At 51.5% G+C, this 18,181-nt stretch overlaps 2 protein-coding genes and 1 non-coding gene across 7 annotated transcripts; 1 reads left to right on the top strand and 2 right to left on the bottom strand.

The window, feature by feature from the left end:
- Positions 1–8: 8 nt before the first annotated feature.
- TMUB2 (transmembrane and ubiquitin like domain containing 2) lies at positions 9–4,811 on the bottom strand. 5 transcript variants are annotated; one of them, XM_059670364.1, is made up of 4 exons: positions 4,691–4,707; positions 4,012–4,091; positions 1,380–1,946; positions 9–1,251 (listed from the first exon to the last, which is right to left on the bottom strand). In XM_059670364.1, exons 2-4 carry the CDS (start codon positions 4,014–4,016, stop codon positions 888–890), a joined length of 936 nt encoding a protein of 311 aa, XP_059526347.1. In that variant the 5' UTR covers positions 4,017–4,091; positions 4,691–4,707; the 3' UTR covers positions 9–887. The 5 variants fall into 5 exon arrangements, with proteins under 5 accessions (XP_059526347.1, XP_059526345.1, XP_059526349.1 ...); XM_059670362.1 differs by lacking the exon at positions 4,691–4,707 and adding an exon at positions 3,738–3,918 and having other exon boundaries at positions 4,012–4,539; XM_059670366.1 differs by lacking the exon at positions 4,012–4,091 and having other exon boundaries at positions 4,691–4,811.
- A 2,599-nt stretch (positions 4,812–7,410) lies between these two features.
- Positions 7,411–14,294, bottom strand: ASB16 (ankyrin repeat and SOCS box containing 16). The gene is made up of 5 exons (XM_059670350.1): positions 13,900–14,294; positions 11,647–11,914; positions 9,154–9,646; positions 8,691–8,804; positions 7,411–8,164 (listed from the first exon to the last, which is right to left on the bottom strand). Exons 1-5 carry the CDS (start codon positions 14,198–14,200, stop codon positions 7,979–7,981), a joined length of 1,362 nt encoding a protein of 453 aa, XP_059526333.1. The 5' UTR covers positions 14,201–14,294; the 3' UTR covers positions 7,411–7,978.
- Positions 14,295–17,239: 2,945 nt separating this feature from the next.
- Positions 17,240–17,366, top strand: LOC132219449 (small nucleolar RNA SNORA25). Its single transcript, XR_009449459.1, has one exon. It is a non-coding gene; the product is annotated as a small nucleolar RNA SNORA25 (small nucleolar RNA).
- Positions 17,367–18,181: the final 815 nt, after the last annotated feature.

Raw genomic sequence — 18,181 nt, 5'->3', positions numbered from 1 at the left:
GCTCCATAGCCACAAAATGGAACTTTATTCAGTCACAGACACTGGCCCTCCATCCAACAGCCCCAGAGACAAGGGCCTGGGGCACAGTGCTCCATACCCAGAGCTCCTTGGAGCTGGGCAGTGCAGGTCACTGGCTGAGAGCCAGAGCCGTTTCTTGCTTACAGCCTCAGGCCTAGGGTAGCAGCAGCTGTGGCTTGGCCTCTCCCAATGCTGGGGGCTTGGCTTTGTGCCCCAATCCCCTTCCTGACAGAGCTCTATAAAGAACTATTAAAAAAAAAAAATACAAGCAAAGTGCTTTGAAAAAAGGGAGAACACTGGAAACTGTCCAGAACACGGAGAACACTATTCCTGCTACAGGGGTAGAGGGAGAAGGGAGAGGGCAGCTAGGTGCCTATAGGACAAGCTGACACAACCTTCATTCCTGCCTGTGTGATTTCAGTCAAAAGATGGCTATTCCACTAAACTGAAAGATACTCCAGGCTCCCTACAGAATTATGCTGGGGCCATGCTACACTGCCCTGGCAGGCGGCCCTGAATGCTGAGGAACAAACATGCAGGACAATGGGAAGAGTTAGGGTCACGGGAGGAAATCCTCAGATCCCAGGCTCCCCACTGAGCTGGGCCACCAGGGTGGCTCTGAACTTCGGGACCCTAAAAAAGGAAGATGACACCCTCGTTTCTACCTGAGTTGTGCTTGCACAGAGGGGATCTCTCTACCCTCGTGGACATGAAGGGGAGGCCCCACACCGGCCTCCTTTGTCCTATGGAAGAGGACCCAACATATCCTTTCCACCCCTCCCTCCCAGGCCCTTGGGCCCAGCTCTGGCCAGGAAAGGGGGAGGCTATAGAGGAGGAAGACCATGCCTTTCATTTTTCTCCCTATGTCCTTATCGTCCATACATCCCAAATACTAGGAAGCTGAAGAAGACAGTGACCCCAACCAGGGAGACAGTGGCAGGTGCTGTGAAGAACTGGCGGTAATTGATACGGAAGTACCAGACCACACCCAACAGCACCACAAACACAGGCACCATGAGGCTGCCCACACTGACACCGAGGCTGGGGGGCTCAGTGACTGAGGGGGCCAGGGCGGCTGAGGGGCCTGGAACAGCTGACCCTGGAGGTGAGCGGTGGCAGTGAATCACACAGTTGTTGGTGATGTTCAGGGAACGGAGTGTGCGGGCTGGGTCCTGCAGCAGGCGGCCCTGGTAGATCAGTTTCATCTGGCTCTCTTGTCCAGGGAAGTATTTACTGTTAAGATGAAAGAAGGAAAGAAGCAAGAATGAGAAGACAAACAGGTCTGAACTAACAAAGCAGGGCAATGGGGAAAAAATTGGGGACATGGCTTATTAAAAGTCTCCCACTTTCAGCTCACTCACCTCTTTAGTGTACCCACAGTATCTTCTGGCCTGGCTACAGCCAGCTCCTCAGTGTCATTGAGGAATTTGAGCCGCACATTGATGAGGCCAGGGCTGGGAAGCAGGCAGGTGCTATCCTCAGATCTCAGAGGGGCTTCTGGACCGCTGCTCTCTGGGCCCACTTGTCTTTTGGGCAGGCCTTGGATGTCAAGCAGATGCTCAAGGTTGGGCTCAATACCACCTCCAGCTCCAGGATCCCCTGTAGAGTCTCTACCACCTTCTCCAGCCTCTTCAGCCTTCTCATCATTACCCTCTGATGGGTGGGGGAGTTCATTTGGCTCTGGGGTGCCTTGGCCCGCCACCAGATGGTCCACATGCCCCAGGTGGAGGACGGATGTGTCGCCAGCTGACACAATAGTGCCTAGGAGCTGGTTGCTACTGCTGTCTGCTACGTAGGTAGAAAGCCAAGCTAGGACCAAGGCTAGAATCAGCACCACCACACCTGCCACCACAGTCACCTCATTACCCACACCCTCAATAAGGGTGACATCAGAGAGTCCCATGGCCTGGCTGCTGACGGGGTCCACACTGCAGGAACAAAGGGGGATAACATCAGCAGGGCCTGTGGGGTTGCAGCCAGGTTTCTTTTTATTTTTTTTAATCGTCATCCGAGGATATTTTTCCACTGATTTTTAGAGTGTGTGGAAGAGAGGAAAAGACAGAAACATCGATGTGCGAGAAACACATGAATTGGTTACCTCCTGCACGTGCCCCAACCAGGGCCCAGGCCAGGGAGAAGCCTACAACCGAGGTATGTGCCCTTGACTGGAATCGAACTCGGGACCCTTCGGTCCACAGGCTGACGCTCTATCCACTGAGCCAAACTGGCTAGGGCATAATCAGTTTCTAGTTTGTTTAGCTTCTAACTAACCCAGCCCTGAAAGAAAATGGAGCTCATTGTCCTGCAGAAGGGGAAACAAACCTTCCTAACTCTGAACTCCCAACCTAAAGCGAAGGACTTACCCTTTATCTCTGTTGTGAAACTCAAGTTCCACACCCTTCCTCTCTCACAATCCAACCACCCAATGAACATGGATCATAAGGAAAACCTTACAGCTTTGTTGCTGTTGCAACTGCTTGTTGTTTTTTTGGTAGCTGGGGAAAACATTTGCTTCTCTGAGCCCTGAGTTTCTCGAGGACTTCTATCACTTAGTCAAGCAACTGTGCCTCTTTGAAGAGCCTCCACGATGGCCTCAGAGAGACCAAATAGCCTATATTTTATTTTGGAGCCCATTTGGAGGCATACCGCAACCACTCTCGCCAGAGTACCTCATTTAAAACCCCATCTCAAAAAAAGAAAGAAAAGAACCTATCATATGGTCACATATCTAGGTCCAGCTGTCAAGAGCCAAAGAAAATCAATTTATCATCAAAAGCAGAGTCAGCCCAACCGATATGGCTCAGTGGTTGAGTGTCAATCCATGAATCAGGTGGGCACGGTCAGGGCACGTGCCCAGGTTGCGGGCTCGATCGCCAGGAGCATGTAGGAAGGAGGCAGCCAATCGATGATTCTCTCATCACTGATGTTTCTCTCTCCCTTCCTCCCTCTGAAATCAATAAAAACATATTTTTTAAAAAAGCCATAGTCAGATCTCCCCAAAGGGACAAAAGAGTCAGAAAACCCCACAGGCCCTACAGGGGGAGGTTATCAGCAAACACTATACAGCAGGCACTATGTCTGCTTCCTATGAAACTTTCCTGGCAAGCTCTGGGGAGCAAAGCAGGACAGACCTCAGACATACCACCCGACTGGATCCCTACAGGCTCACAACTAAAACGCCACTGCCAGAGTGGAACAGATCTGGAAAACTCCCAAAATAGCTGTCTCAATCCACACCTCAACCTCTTTTCCTATTGTGTAGGTTCTCCCTCAGCAGTTTCTTAGAAAGACAAGGATCACGGTTTGCCCCTTGGAGTACCTACGCTTTCCCCTGGAGAATCTGCTGCTTTCACAGTTGTCCCTGGGCAAATCCAGTCTAATGACTATCATTACCAGACTATCCTCACAGCAACTCTAAGACTCATACGCATCTATCTGTCCATCTCTCTCTGCTAGACTCCTGGAAGGCAAGGATCGCATGGATTTCTCTATGTGCCGTAGTGCCCAGCATGTCATAGTAGCTGCTCAAAAAATACGTGTGGAATGTATCAGCGTCTGCCCAGTGTCCACATTCTTATTTATACATGAGCCCTGGAGTCAGAGAAAAACCCACTAATTTATAATCCTGGTCTTGCCCCTTCCTAGCTCTGTAATTTTAGACAACTTTCTCAGAACCTCCACTTTCTCGTAAGTAAAATGGGGTTAAAAACAGTACCTACCTGCCCTGGCTGGGTGGCTCAGTTGGTTGGAGCGCCATCCCTTACACCAGAAGGTTGTGGGTTCGATTCCCAGTCAGGGCACATAACTAGGTTGCAGGTCCGATCTCTGGTTGGGGCGCGTAGGGGAGGCAACCCATCGATGTGCCTCTCCATGTTTCTTTCTCTTTCCCTTCCTCTCTCTCTAAAAATCAATAAAAGCATATCCTCAGGTGAGGAGTATTTAAAAAAACAACAAACCTGATCCCATTATTGCCCTGCTAAAAACAGTACCTACCTCATCAAGTTGTTTTAAAGATGACGGGAAATTATCGAAGCAAAATACTTAGCAGAGTGCCTGGCACAGGCACATTGCAACTGGTCAGTAAATAAATAGTGGTAATTATTTATCACTCCCACAACTAACCCCTGATGGTGAGAAGGTTAACGTCATTAACCCCGATTTACAGAAAAGGAAACTGTGGCGAAGAGGCGAAAAAGACAGGCACTGACACAGGAAACTTTCGTGGGCAGGGGGCCGGGCAGACCCCAGGTCCTCCGCTCGGAGGCCTTCGCCCTCTGCTCAGCTGGGGAGCGACCCTGCCGGCCGGTGAGGGGGCGTCCCCTGCCTTTTCTCGAAGCGAAGGCTCCGCGTTTGCGCGGTCCTATGCCCGCGGACTGGAGAGGGTTCCGCGGGCCCACCCGAGCCGAAAGGTTGCCTGGTCCCAGCCGCCGAGCCCAAGCCCACGTCTCCTGGCCGGTGAGGGGTAAAATCGGGTGAGTGGGTCACAAACCATCCACACCCCTCAAACTTCGGGGCGGGGCCGGGGGGCTGGGGGCGGGGCCTGTGTACGCGGGGAGTCATGGGAAATTAAGAAGGGATTGGACCGGTACTGTGCCAGAATAGGGAAAGAGGACCTCACCTGAAACGGCCAGACCAAGTATTTTGACTTCTCTAGGACGGCCGATGGACTCACCTTTCCGTAGGGGCCGGGGAAGGGACTGGCTACCCCCGATTCTGTCCAGGGTCCAGTCTCTTCCGGCTTCTCCCGGAAGCTGTTAGAACCAGAGACAGGAAGTCCCGCCTCCTCGCCTTGCACTGATGACGCAAAAGCTACGTAAGGCGGGCTGGCGTAAACGTATTCTTTAAAAGGGACAGGTTTCTCAGCGGAAGGAGGGGCGGAGTCATTGTTAGCGGGATCTTGGGAGGGCCACGCCTAGTGGGCGGGGTCCGAGGAGCCCTGGGCTGAGGGGTGGGGTCAGGAGGGAGCTGGGGGCGGTGCTTGGTAGGGGGCGTGGTTTCGGGTCTGGCGGATTGAGCAGGCTGGCACCGCTGGGCGGAATCCGAGCAGCACTTCCCTCTTTCCAATCTAGTTCTTCCGGCCCTGCTCCTAGCCTCCCTGTCTGGTAGGATTTATTACTGTTCCGGGTTAGCGGGATCGGTAAGGTCTGGTCTCTCTGAGCTCCAAGAATTCAGGGCTAATCGGGAGACAAACAGGGAGACCAGTTACTATCCGGTGCTCCGAGAATGCGGCCTCAGGTAGCGTGGGACTTGGGTAAATTATGCAAGAAAGCATTTCAAAGAAGACACAGATTCAGGGGAGGTTTAGAACATAAGAAATGCAGGAGCTCAAGAAAAGGTTCAGCTTCCAAGAACTTATCCAGATTTTTGAAATTGAATTTTTTTCTAAAGATCTGGGTTTTTTTGTTTTCTGGTGAACAATTTATTAAAGTATAAATAATGCGAACAGGGGAAGAGCTCAGGTAATTTTCGCCAACAGAACACACCGGTGGAACTAGCATTTGGATCAAGAAATAGAAAATGGCCCGTCTGTGTGGCTCAATGGTTGATCTTCAATCTATGAACCAGGAGGTCACGGTTTGATTCCCAGAGTACATGTCCCAGTTGTGGTTGCGGGCTCCATCCCAGTAGGGGGCGTGCATGAGGCAGCTGATCTCTCCCTCTCCCTTACTCTCAGAAATAAAAAAATATTTTTTAAAAATACTCCCGCCATTAAAAAAAATGTTCCCCAACCTAGTGGAGTATCATATTACTGTTTTAATTTGCACTTCCCTGATCGCTGATATTATCATTCATTTACTTAACAGATATTTGAGTGTTCACTCTCTGCTAGGCACTATAGAGACACCAAATCAACACTGGTAATAAAACAGATGTTTTTCTTTGTCTCACAGATCAAGGGAAATCTTTTAGCTGTAGTACATTTTCCAATATTTTGCCTTTTAGCTGTATTTATGACTTGGTGTTTTCATTAAGCTTTGTCTGTATCCATATCTATTAATCTTTTCTTTTGTGCTTTTGCTCTACCCCTAAATAATATACATATTCACGTGTATCTTTTGTTTTATTTATTTTTTAAATATATTTTATTGATTTTTTACAGAGAGGAAGAGATAGGGATAGAGAGTCAGAAACATCGATGAGAGAGAAACATTGATCAGCTGCCTCCTGCATACCCCCTACTGGGGATGTGCCCACAACCAAGGCACGTGCCCTTGACTGGAATCGAACCTGGGACCCTTCAGTCCACAGGTCAATGCTCTATCCACTGAGCCAAACCGGTTAGGGCTCTTTTGTTTTATTTAAACAGATATCTTGTAGTTGTAGATGTAACAGGAAAAGCTGAGCTCAGTGGGGACAGCCTGCTGTGAGAGGGTGGACAACTCAGCATCCTACCCTTAGAAGGAGGCTCCTAGCGTGGGCCCAGGACTAAAGAGGATTTCACTCTCTCCTCTCGGGCCTTTGGCTCTGAAAATGTCAAGAAAGGAAAGATTGTTGCTCTACTGCTCTACATAAGGAGGTAAAAGCCTGTCTTTGTGTTGGTCAAAGGGCATCTCTGCGGTTACAGCTCCACATAGAAGAGGAGCCTGGGCAGCCGCTGCAGGAAGCCAGCTCTAGGACTCCTGACTTGTCTTTACCACATGACTCCAAATGGGAGTGGCACTGGAGATCCCAGGGTCCCTCCTCAGCTCCCTCCCACAGTGGGCACTTTAGGCTCAGGGGCTGGGATGGGGTCTTGTGTTGTTCTTATGCTCTTTTTGCTCTCACAAGAGTAACAGCTGCTCAGTGCAGAAAATTTGGGAACCATGGAAGAGGACAAAGTGGGGGGAACAAACATGGAGTGATAGGTAGCTCAGTCTCATTTCAACCTAACGACATTCACACATGGGTACTGTGCACAAATCATTTATTTGCGTTCATAAAAACTAGCTTGGCTTAAAGATGGTGGTGCATTTGACTCTGGAACCAGAGGAGGAAGTGAGAGAGGGGGGGGGACAGCTGGTGGCTGGTCCTCTGGTCACAGACCCTCAGAGATCACAAGTGTGGTGACCACTGTTTAAGACACCATGCATCACTGGGGTGTGTGGGGAGGGGAGCACAATGCAACCATAAATGGGTCCCAGGCATCATGTATCTATTCCTCCAACAACCATTTACTGAAATACCTGTTCAAGCCTGTTCAGACACAGGCTCTTAAATAGGTATGATACCACCGGCCAGTTTGGCTCAGTAGTTGAGCATCAATCTATGAACCAGGAGGTCATGGTTTGATTCCCGGTCAGGACATATGCCTGGGTCACGGGTGTGCAGGAGGCAGCTGATCAATGATTCTCTCTTATCATTGATATTTTTTCTCTCTTTCCCTCTTTCTTCCTTTCTGAAATCAATAATATATTTAAAATAGATATGATACCAAGGAAGGCTACCTGCTAGGTTGATCAAACAGTGCTACTGAGTTGTCTTGAGGATATCAGCTTCAATCAGGGGAAGAAAAAAAAATGTGGGAAGGGTATGTCAAGGAGGGGGAACACCTGGGAACAAAGGATTTCAAGAGCATGGGTTTCAAGACCAGTCAGTGAGGTTTTCCCTTCAAATGACAATGACAATTTGGGCAGAGGCAGTACAACTAGAGGCAGAGTCTGTCACTCTTTATAGGAAACTGATTTCAGATACATCGGTGGCAGAAGATGAGGGGTTACAACAACAATCACCACCTCCGGGCTTGAGGCATCATCCACTTAGGCAAAGAGGATGAGATGGCTGAGGTCTGAGTCTTCAGACCTTTCCCTCAAAGAGCGGAGCTGAAGCTCAGGTAAGGCTGGTCAGCGGTTGTCTCAAGGAGTCAGTGGAGGGAGGTGGAGTATGAACAGAGGCCCAGGGTCTGGTCGTCCAGGGTTGGGGCGGCGGGAGTAAGATGGACGGAGAAAGCAGGACAAGCTGTGGGGGCAGCCTGGCCTGGTGCTCACTGGATGCGCCCCTCCACACGCAGCAGCAGGTAGTCCCTGAGGAGCTGGGGCAGCGGGAGGCGGTCGGCAGCCTGGCGGCAGTGGTTGCCCAACTGAGCACGCACAGCCAGCCGGGCCAGGTGCTGCAGCCGCCTCGGCTGGTTCACCATGGCCAGGGCCGAGCTGTAGAAGGCTTCATGCTCCTAGGCCAGGAGTGGAACAGGGTCAGATGGCCCAATACCCTTAATTCTGCCCTCCCAACTGGGGGCTACGTAGTGGTAGGGCTCTAGGATTTTGCAACATGTAAAATTTGGTGCATCCTGAAGGACTCAGATTCAGAGCCAGAGAGGCCCTGCAGGGATCATGGGAGTTGGGACCACACTGCAGAGTCCTGTCTCCGCCCTGTCTGCACCCATCCCCACTCCAAAGATGCTGGCACGGTGCACACTGAGTCAGAGATGCCTAAGAAATGTCTGTGCTGATGCAGGTAAGAGAGAGGCTGGAGAGGGGTGTGGAATGAGAGGTTGCTCTGAGCTGCTAGGGGATAGAGGGAACCTAGAATTCAGGGGTTTCACTCTGCCTGTCCTCCTCCAGCCCAGGGGCCCTCCTGACCCTCCCTCCGGGAAGCCCATTCTGGAGGGATAGGCCTAGGGCCCAACCTTTCTTTCCATCGCCCGCTCCCCCTCCCCCCGAGTCCAGGATGGATCTGTGCCCCGGAGGTGGACATACCTGCCACAGCTCTGGGAGTACTGCCTCCACCCAGGTATCATAGGATGGAACACAAGGGTAGGCATTAAGTAGGACTTCTAGTGCCCGAGGGAGATTGGCACAGTGTTTCAGCATCTAGGAATCAAAAGAGGGTCTCAGGGGCACCATGCCTCTCCCAACCAGGGGCAGATCCAAATCCAGAGACTATGGTGGGAGTCTCTCCTCATACTTTCCCATGCGCAGTTCGCCTTGCCTTCAAGGTTGCTCCACAACCTCCTGGCTAGCTTCCTTGGGACCTCTTTTCTCCTTTGCACAACTCCCCCCATAGCCCCCACTGGTCTTTTCCAAGATGGGGACAGGCCTCTGGCCACAAAAGGTGGGCTCGCAGTCTCTTGGCCCCCTCTCTTCCGCTGCGTGGGGCAATTCCACAGGCACAATCCCCCCACCCAACTGGACCCTCCCTTCACAGGCTCTCCCTACGCACCTCAGGGTGCACTGGCTGGGCCCCGTAGTCCAGCAGTGCCCCGAAGAGGACCTCGGGCTCCCAGTTGGGGGTGTCCTGGACCGCCTGCAGCACGCAGTCCATGGGCGTGCGGCCCGCTGCGTTGGAGACTCCAGCGCAGGCCCCGTGGCGCAGCAGGAGCTCGGCCAGGGCCCCGCAGCCGTTGGCACAGGCGTTGTGCAGGGGTGTGTGGCGCTTGCGCCCGGCCGCCCGGGCATCAGCCCCAGCTTCCAGGAGCTGGCGCGCCACAGCCTGGTGGCTCCGGCCATTGCCGGGGCCCTCGGCCCCCGCGCAAGCAGCGTTCAGCGCTGTCTCCCCCTGGCTGGTGCGCAGCCCCACGTTGGCTCCATGCGCCAAGTAGAGAGCCACGTGCTCCTCCAGGCCTCGGGCCGCCGCCACGTGCAGGGGTGTCATCTCGCTGTCCCTCGCAGCCACGTTGACAGTAGCTCCTGCCTCCAGCAGCAGCTTGGCGCACCTGGGGGCAGGGCACAAGGCACCAAGGCAAATCCTGAGGGGCCAAGGCCTGGCCTGAGAACCCCTCTGTCATCCCCTACCCCCTTTCTTCCCACCCCCTTCACCTGAAGGCGAACCTGGTGTCCACCGTCAGACTCACAGGAGGCCCCTGACCGACGGAAGAGCTGGAAGGCCCACGGACGTCACCAGGCGCATCTTCAGTTTTCACGTCAAAAACCAGCCCAGAAAGAACTCAGTGCAGCCAAGGACACAGCACGCTAGTGGCTACCAGGGATCTGGTACTCACTGCCTCAGACAGTCCCTCCAAGTCTAACCTGACTCCCCAGTCCCACTGGGAGCTCAAGGCCTGGTTCTGAGTCATTTGTGAGTGTATAGCACACATACACAAAATGGGAAACCCACGACTGTGTACACTACAAAACACAGAAAATTAATGAGTGTGAGTCCAAAAGAAAAAGTAGAAATCATAATATTTTCTTCCTGCCTCCCAACCTGAAGACCACCCTTCCAGACCAGCCACACCCACTCCAACAAAAGAAGGCACTTGGGGACCCACCTACCCCACTTTCCTCTAAAGAAAACAAATAGCCCGGCCTGTGTGGCTCAATGGTTAAGTGTCAACCTATAAACCAGGTGGTCATGGTTCGATTCCCAGTCAGGGCACATGCCCAGGTTGTGGGTTCGATCCCCAGTGTAGGGTGTGCAAAGGCAGGTGATCAATGATTCTCTCTTATCATAGATGTTTCTATCTCTCTATCCCTCTCCCTTCCTCTCTGAAATAAATGAAAATATATTTAAAAGCAAGCAAACAAACAAACAGAACCAGACAACAAAAAGCAGATTTTAGGAAGCACACATTTTTCAGTCTTCTAGTTCCTGGAAAAAACTATGGGCCAGAACACCGTACAGGCAAATATTCATTATTAACCACCGTGGGGTAAACCAAATACACAACAAACAAAATTAATGATGAAACTACACTAAGAGTAATTTGGAATTTAAAAGCCTGAATGGAAGCCACTGGAACTCAGGAGCAGGTCCATCAACTCCAATGAAACCCTGATGACCAAGTGTCCTTCCCCCAGATTTCAGCTCTCCGTCAGTGCGCGTGCTCAGTAGGCACTTTGCTCAGTGGCCAAGAGTTGAGTAGCAGCCAGTCATCCATAACTACTGAATTTATTTCCTCGGTAAATTTAATCATGGGCTAAATTTTGTTTCCAAATACTAAATTTAAATAACACTGAAAAGCTCACTCAGTAGGATTTCAGTAAGTGAAACTATTTTCACTTCTTTTAAAAGGATAAAGTCTGCTGGAAAGCGTACCACGTGCCCATAAGAACTCAAGAAAGAGCTGGAAAATTTGGATCGCTCTGGATCCATCACTGATCTAGAGCTAAGCAGAGAGAGGTTCCCAGCATGTGGGCCATGGAGTGTCTCCTAGGAGCCCTTGAGTCTTTTTTTTTTTTTTTTTAAATTAATTTCAGACAGGAAGGGAGAGGGAGAGAGAGAGATAGAAACATCAATGATGAGAGAGAATCATTGATCAGCTGCCTCCTGCACACCCTCAACTGGAGATTGAGCCCACAACCCGGGCATGTGCCCTTGACCGGAATTGAACCTGGGACCCTTCAGTCTGCAGGCCGACGCTCTATCCACTGAGCAAAACTGGCCAGGGCTAGATCTTTCTTGATGCCTATCTCAAAACAGCTCGGAATTTGGCTACAGTGGGTTCACAAGGAATAAGAGACTGCAGTTGGAACAGGGTTGTCCCAAAAAGCAACAGGGCTTTTGCCTTCAGGGCTTAGCTGATGTGATCTTGGACAAGTCGCTAAACCTTTTGGAGGCTCCGTTTTCTCATCTGTAGAATGAGACCTGTCTCCCAGGTGGTTGTGAGGGCATACGTATATGAGGTGCTTCCCCTTTTTCCAGGCCGTGAGCTTCACACACACACACACACACACACACACCCTCCCCAAACCATCCCAAACCCTGAGCACCTACTGTAAGGACTCAGGTGCTGTACAGAGGTGCAAGGGCGTTGTGCCTTCCTCAGACAACACATTGGCTTTGGCACCGAAGGTCAGCAGCAGCCGCACACAGTCCGAGTGGGCTTGGGCACATGCCTCGTGCAAGGCAGCCCGGCCCCCAACCCGGGCATCCAGCTCAGCTCCCTGCCGGATGAGGTGGCGGGCACAGTCGGTATAGCCTCGGGCTGCAGCAATAGTGAGGGGCACTGTCTGCTTGGTCTTGGGGGTCAGTACCCAGAACCCTGTGGAGAGCAGACAGTATTGGGGGGCGGTGAGACCCGGAAGCAGGGCAGGCGGTGGTGAACAGCTGATGCTAGTTTTCCTGCTCTACCCCTGGCTGAGCACAAGCTCTGTGCCAGGTTGTACCTGTGGAGAGGGGCTCACTCAAGCCCTTATGGCCATGAGTCCATGACCCGGCACTGCCTTTACCCTGCTGTTCACCCATTCTGGCCCCAGAACAGCCTTTCAGAACAATTTGTCAGTCTGTAACAAAGCAGAGTATGTGTGTCATAGAAAAAAATTAATTGCTCTTTAAAACCATAAGGGCCACTAAGGAGGGTGAGTTCTGTGAAGGAAACATCTGGGTCTTTGAGCTGCTGATGGAGTTCTTGCCTCTTTTGGTTCACTTGGGGCTCTGGCGTTGGGGATGGGGGGAGTTATGAACAGGAGGTCTTGGAGCTGAGCCTGGGGGTGGCCAGTGAGCAGAGCTGAAGGAGCCACGAGTTTGGAGTTCTGGGACACTTCTGGGGTGGGGGCGGTGGGGATGAAAGTGAGGGTAGAAGCAAAGGGGGAGGGGGAGGAGAGAGTGAAAGGTGGGGATGGGGAAAGGAAGAGTGGGGAGAGAGTTTGTTCATGGGACTGGTGTTGGATACAAATTGTAGAAATGGCCAAGGACTTGTCTAAAGGACATAGATGCCTAATACCCATCAGTAAGTTATGGATTATGGTGAAGTAAGTCCTGGGTTTCCCAATGCTTGGATAAAGCATGCCTTATTTATTATTAGAATTTAAATAGGACCAAGTGCCATTTGAGGGATGATGGACATGCTGCAGGATGAGACAGGGATGCCCTGGGCAGGGTCACATTTCTATTAGTTGAAGCCAAACAGGAATTTGGAGCCTGTGGTGACTGTGAGAACATATGCTCGCCAAGGATTTTGAACCCCAAATCCATGGGTGGGGTTGGAGGCAATCTCTTTTTTTTTTATTTCAACTTTCTTTTTCCCTCCCTTCCTTTCTTTCTTTCTTTCGAGAGAAACATCAATTTGTTGTTCCATTTATTTATGCATTCATTGGTTTATTCTTGTATGTGCCCTGATGGGGGATTGAACCCAAAATATTGGCATATGGGGCTGAGGCTCTAACCAACTGAACTACCCGGCCAGGATGGAGGCAATCTCTTGTCACTCAAACAGGACAATTTCAATTGAGGTATTTGGTTTACAGGGGACAAACCCCTGGTCAGAATAGATCCTGATCTAGTTTGAAAATCAGCTGGCAAGTACACAAAGATGTTCATCATATTGCCATTTAGAATCGTCTTTACAAAAAGGAGCCCAGCTGGCTGGTGTGTCCCAGTGGTTAAGCATTGACCTATGAACCGGAGGTCACTGTTCGATCCTGGTTGTGGGCTCAGTCCCCAGTAGGGGACATGCAGGAGGCAGCCAATCAGTGATTCTCTCTCATCATTGATGTTTCTTTCTCTCTCTCCCTCTCCCTTCCTCTCTGAAGTCAATAAAACATATTTTTAAAAATCATTAAAAACATATTTTTAAAAAAGGAACCCAATCTCTCCAATCTATTCGGGGGCTAGTTATATAAATCATGGCATCTCCATACAGGAGAATTTATGCCCCTATGTAACATATTATGTTGACTTATGGTTATTGACATGTTATATGAAAACATCAGGTTAAAAATAGCATGTGGATTATAATTTCATTCTGTGGAAGAAAAATATTCGTGTGTGAATATATATTCATAAAAATTGCATAAGAATATAATTGTATTCTTATGTAATTGATATGTTAATATAACTAATTTTGATAAACATACAAACCACTAACCATGCCTCATCGCTGTTTAGCAGGGAACTGGAACGGGCAGTGGGAAAGGATAGCATAGTTCATGGTCTGGAGAGAGGGGTTGGGGCTGAGACGCTCCCCCCTCTCCCCACCCCCACCTCTTCCCTCTTCCTCCTCTTCTGCCCACACCTGCTGCTCCCTACCCTGTTCAGGCGACCAGGCCAGCTGGTTGCTCTCAGTCTCCACAATCATGTTGGCGGCATCTTCGTCTCGGAACAGGGCTTGGACCTGCTGCAGGTTGCCGGAGAACAGGGCATTCTGGACTGCTGGGTCTCGGCAGGAGCGGCGAGGCCTAGTGAGTCGGGCCAGAGAACTTGGGGGGCACCTTTGGCTCCGGCAGAGCTGGGCTGCTGCCCTGCGCCTGTCCTCCCACTCCAGCCACTCCCGCTGCAGGCGGAGGGAGCGCAGCGTGGCGGAGGTAAAGGGGAAGGTCCCTTCTGCCATGGGAAGGGGCCTGGGGCCTGGTTAGCGGCAGTGGGCAGAGCCCAGTGACTACCACCCTTGCTGTGAGGAGCCACCCTGCCCCTCCCCCGTGGCCCAGAGAGAGCAGCAGCTGAGACTATAAATAGGCCCTCGGATCTCTGGTAAACACGTTTGCCCAGAGTCCTGGTCCTGGTGCAGAGGTGTTGGGCCAACCCCTCACCCGCCCAGGGGTAGGGCCAGCCCCTGCCCCTGCCCCTGCCCCTGCTGATACCCTCCCATTGGGCAGCAGGCCCCCAAACGAGGCCATCCCTGCACCCCGGGGTCCACATCCTCCCATCTCCTAGGAGTGAGCACCTTGGGTTGGCAAGGTCTGAGGTGACGGCGAAGACAGTTGTGAGCCTCTCCCCACCCTCGTAGCAAGGACAACATGGTCTATAGAAACTACCTTCAGTGAGTCCCCCCACCCCACCCCACCGCAGCTCCTGAAGGGGCTCACATGCCTGCCTAAGGGCCAAGGGCTTGACCTTCCAACTCTGGGGGCTCCAGGCCAATGAGACCATAAGCCAGGAGCCTATTCACTCTCAGGAGAAGGGGCTCTGCTTCCCGGAGCCTCTAGGGGGCGGACTGAGGCCGTGAAATAACATTCGCTGACGCGGTGGCAAAGCCAGGCAAGCGGAGGCAGGAGGGACGCCAGTCCCTGCATCGGGAGGGCTCCTCAGAAGCCAGCTGCAGGCGGCTGGCCTAGCCCCAACCTGCCCTGGCTGCCTCCTCAGCGCTGTAGGCTCCTCCCGGCTCCTCTGCCCCTGCACTGCCTCCCCTCCCTTGCTCAGTCACCTCTGACTTCGTCCTCTCCCTGGTCCCCTCACACAGGGAGTTCCAGCTCCCGTCCCCACATTGTCAGTCGCCATCTCGATGTCTTTAACCCGGGCCAGCCCAGCCTCCTACCAGGGGTGTCTTCCTCTGGCCACCACCCCTCTGCTTCACTGCCTGGATGGAAGGAACTAGCTAAAACGGTTAATTCCTAGCTTGAAAACGTCTGCTGACTTCCAACACCTCCCCTCTCCAGCTAAGCCCCTGTTCCTTCGTTTGGCCTCACTCCACACGGCGTCCTGCTCCTCACCCTTCCCTGACGTTCCCTGGAATTCTCTTCTGGCTCTTTCCTTACAGTCCACCTCAAAGGTCACCTGCTCTGGGGGACATCTCTGCAGCCGCGCCAGGCCCCCCACTCCTCCGGTTCCAGCCACTCCCAACCCATGCACTTTGTAAGCACCTGTCCCAGTGCACTGCAGACGCCGTCTGCCGTGCTGGATGCGGGCTCCAGAGGAGGCTCGGAATTTATTCGGTTAGGTTTCTGGTCCCAGCAGGGCCTGGCACACAGTAGGTCTTGACATGGTGTTTAGGGGCACTTGGCACATAGCAGGCTGGCCTCTTATGTGTAGTGCATTGACTGAGGGCCCCTGTTCTCTGCCAGAGCAAACACTCATCAGCCTGCCCAAGTGGGTGGCAGCAGCCGGGGCTGTTTCCGGCACTGCCTTTACCCTGCTGTTCACCCACTCTGGCCCCAGCTTCTTGGTGGTATTCCAGAGTGAGGGATCCCAGAGGAGGAATGAGATCATGCACAGCGAGGGCTTAGCGAGCCTCAGAGAAAGGCGCCTCTATAAACACAGCAGTGATTAACCCTGTTGGAACCCATTCAGTGTTTTAATTGCCCCACCAACGGCCTGGACTGAGCACCCACAGCTGGGTTCCCAGGGTTGGGAGTTGGCAAGGCCAGGTGGGGCCAAGAGGGGCCAAGGTGGGGCGGGTGTCCCCTCCCTTGCGAGGTGCACAACAGTCATGGCCTGTGGGCCCACGATTGTGCGGACCTTCCCAGCCTCTCTGTAACTTCTCGTCACACAGGCCTGGAGGTGCTCTGGCTACAGCTCAGTCCCCAGAGACACAATGTGTTCTGTCTCCTGTCTTTCGCCTTAACTTCCTACAGGCCGAAAAACTGTCCTTAAGGTTAACTTCCCGAGACCTATACTTCAACCCACACATGAGCTCACAGGGAGCCCAGTTCTACTGGCAGGAGCAATGCCAGGTGATGGGACACCCAGCCTGCCTTCTTGGAGCTCAGAGCCTGTGGGGAGATGAAGCGCATCAAGAGAAACCAGGACATCAGCCAGGACTGTGAGCGGTAGAGAGCTGAATGGGGAAGGGCACTGCAGCCAGGGGTAGGGGGTAGTTTAGGTGCATGAAGGCCACAGATCTAAGCTACAAAGGCAGCGCTGGGGAGATAGCAGTGGGTAGAAGAGAAAGATGTGCAGGTAGGAGGACCAAATGGGAGTGCAAAGGGGCAAGGGTGCTGGCGGATTAGTCCTTTCTTGCTCCTGGGCTTAGAACACAAAAGCCTTCCAGAACAGGGCCCCATTGCAACCAGCAGCTAGCTGAGCATGGAGTTCTGAAAGCACTTGTTCACTTCAGGCTTGAGGGGGGATCCATGGGATCAGCCCCTTAGGGAAAAGGGAGATTAACACCTCCCCCCAGAACAGCACCGAGCATATAAGAGGTCCCTGACTCAGCTGCTTAGTGGAGACAGGTGGAAACAGGGGAGGCTGGTGGTCAAACTGAGGTATTTTTTAAAAATATATATTTTTATTGATTTCAGAGAGGGCGATAGAAACATCAATGATAAGAGAGAATCGTTGATTAGCTACCTCCTGCACACCCCCTACTGGGGATCAAGCCCACAACCTGGGCATGATGGTCAACTACTGAGCCACACTGGCTGGGCCAAAGTGGGGTCTTTAACCCACACCCCCTCTTCCATGAGTTGAGAGAATCATCTTTTCTTTCCTTTTTTCCAGGAAAAGAAAACAAAGTTGGCAACTTGGTACCATTAGACCTTTTACACTGCACCCATGTCCCTTGTGCAACTCTGGTCTAAAAGGTGGTATAGAGAAGCTACAGTGACCAAGAGGTGCTTGACAAAACAAAGTAGTAATGGGTTATAACCCAAAGCATAGAATAAATACCCAGGAGTCCATACTGATATAAATGAATGAATAAAAAATGAGGGATAGGTCATTTCAAAAAGAGCTAATGGGACCCAAACGAGGAACTCTTAACGCTGTGACCTAAGATTTAAGTTCTCCACAGGATGTAACAGGCACTCAATAGTGCTATGTTTTCCTGAGGAGATATAAAATTTAGCTGCTCATATCAATGATTACTGATGTGGGAAAATAAATGTTTTCCAAGTTTAAAAGAAAAAGAGGGAGAATAGGCCAATCGCTCATGCAGAAGAATTCCAAATACTGTATATGAATACCCTTCCCTTAAGGAGGAAAAGTATGACTCCTCATGCCTTGTGTGTGGACTGCACACTGTGACTTCCTTCCAAAGAGGACAGTACGGAGAGGGAGAAGGACGCAGGGTAACTTTCCACCCTATAACATGCCTGAGCCGCTCTCCTCAAAGCTGTCAAGGCCATAAAACAAGGAAAGTCTAAGACAGCCACAGCCAAGAAGAGCCTAGAGCAGGGTGGGGAACCTTTCTTCTCCTAAGGGCCATTTGGATATTTATAACATCAACTTAAAAATTAGCCTGCTATGTTTGGTCAAACATTTAATTAACTCACCCCTGATGCCTTGGTGGGGCCAGACCAAATGATTTCCAGGGCCTCAGGGCCAGACGTTCCTCACCCCGGGCCTAAAGAAACATGATGACTAAACGTAATGTGGGAACCCGGAACAGAGACAGGACATCAGGAGAAAACGGAGTAAATGTGAATAACGCATGGACTTCAGTTAATAATAATGTATCAGTACTGGTTCTTGGGGACAAAGCTACCATACTAATATCTGATGATAATAAGACGAGAAACTGGGTGTGGGGTATTATGGGAACTCCCTGTAATATCTTTGCAATGATTCTATAAATCTAAAACTGTCCAAAAGAAAAAGTTTATTAAAAAAAGAGAGAGAGAGAAAACGAGTAGCCTGGCTCTGCTTGGTCAAAGCA

This window comes from Myotis daubentonii, chromosome 16 (genome assembly GCF_963259705.1).
Source record: "Myotis daubentonii chromosome 16, mMyoDau2.1, whole genome shotgun sequence".
NCBI classification, from domain to species: domain Eukaryota; kingdom Metazoa; phylum Chordata; class Mammalia; order Chiroptera; family Vespertilionidae; genus Myotis; species Myotis daubentonii.
This window is presented reverse-complemented; position numbering and strand designations above follow the sequence as displayed.

Excerpts from the sequence above, each read along its gene's own strand:
- TMUB2 (XM_059670362.1), bottom strand. The coding sequence starts at position 3,775 with ATGGCGCTCCAACCAACTGAGCCACCCAGCCAGGGCAG. Across the intron at positions 1,947-3,737 it reads GAGCCACCCAGCCAGGGCAG|TGTGGACCCCGTCAGCAGCC; the intron begins GTAGGTACTGTT and ends TTGTTCCTGCAG. Across the intron at positions 1,252-1,379 it reads ACTGTGGGTACACTAAAGAG|TAAATACTTCCCTGGACAAG; the intron begins GTGAGTGAGCTG and ends TCATCTTAACAG.
- ASB16 (XM_059670350.1), bottom strand. The coding sequence starts at position 14,200 with ATGGCAGAAGGGACCTTCCCCTTTACCTCCGCCACGCTGCGCTCCCTC. Across the intron at positions 11,915-13,899 it reads GGCCTGGTCGCCTGAACAGG|GGTTCTGGGTACTGACCCCC; the intron begins GTAGGGAGCAGC and ends TGCTCTCCACAG. Across the intron at positions 9,647-11,646 it reads ACAGCACCTGAGTCCTTACA|GTGCGCCAAGCTGCTGCTGG; the intron begins GTAGGTGCTCAG and ends CCCTGCCCCCAG.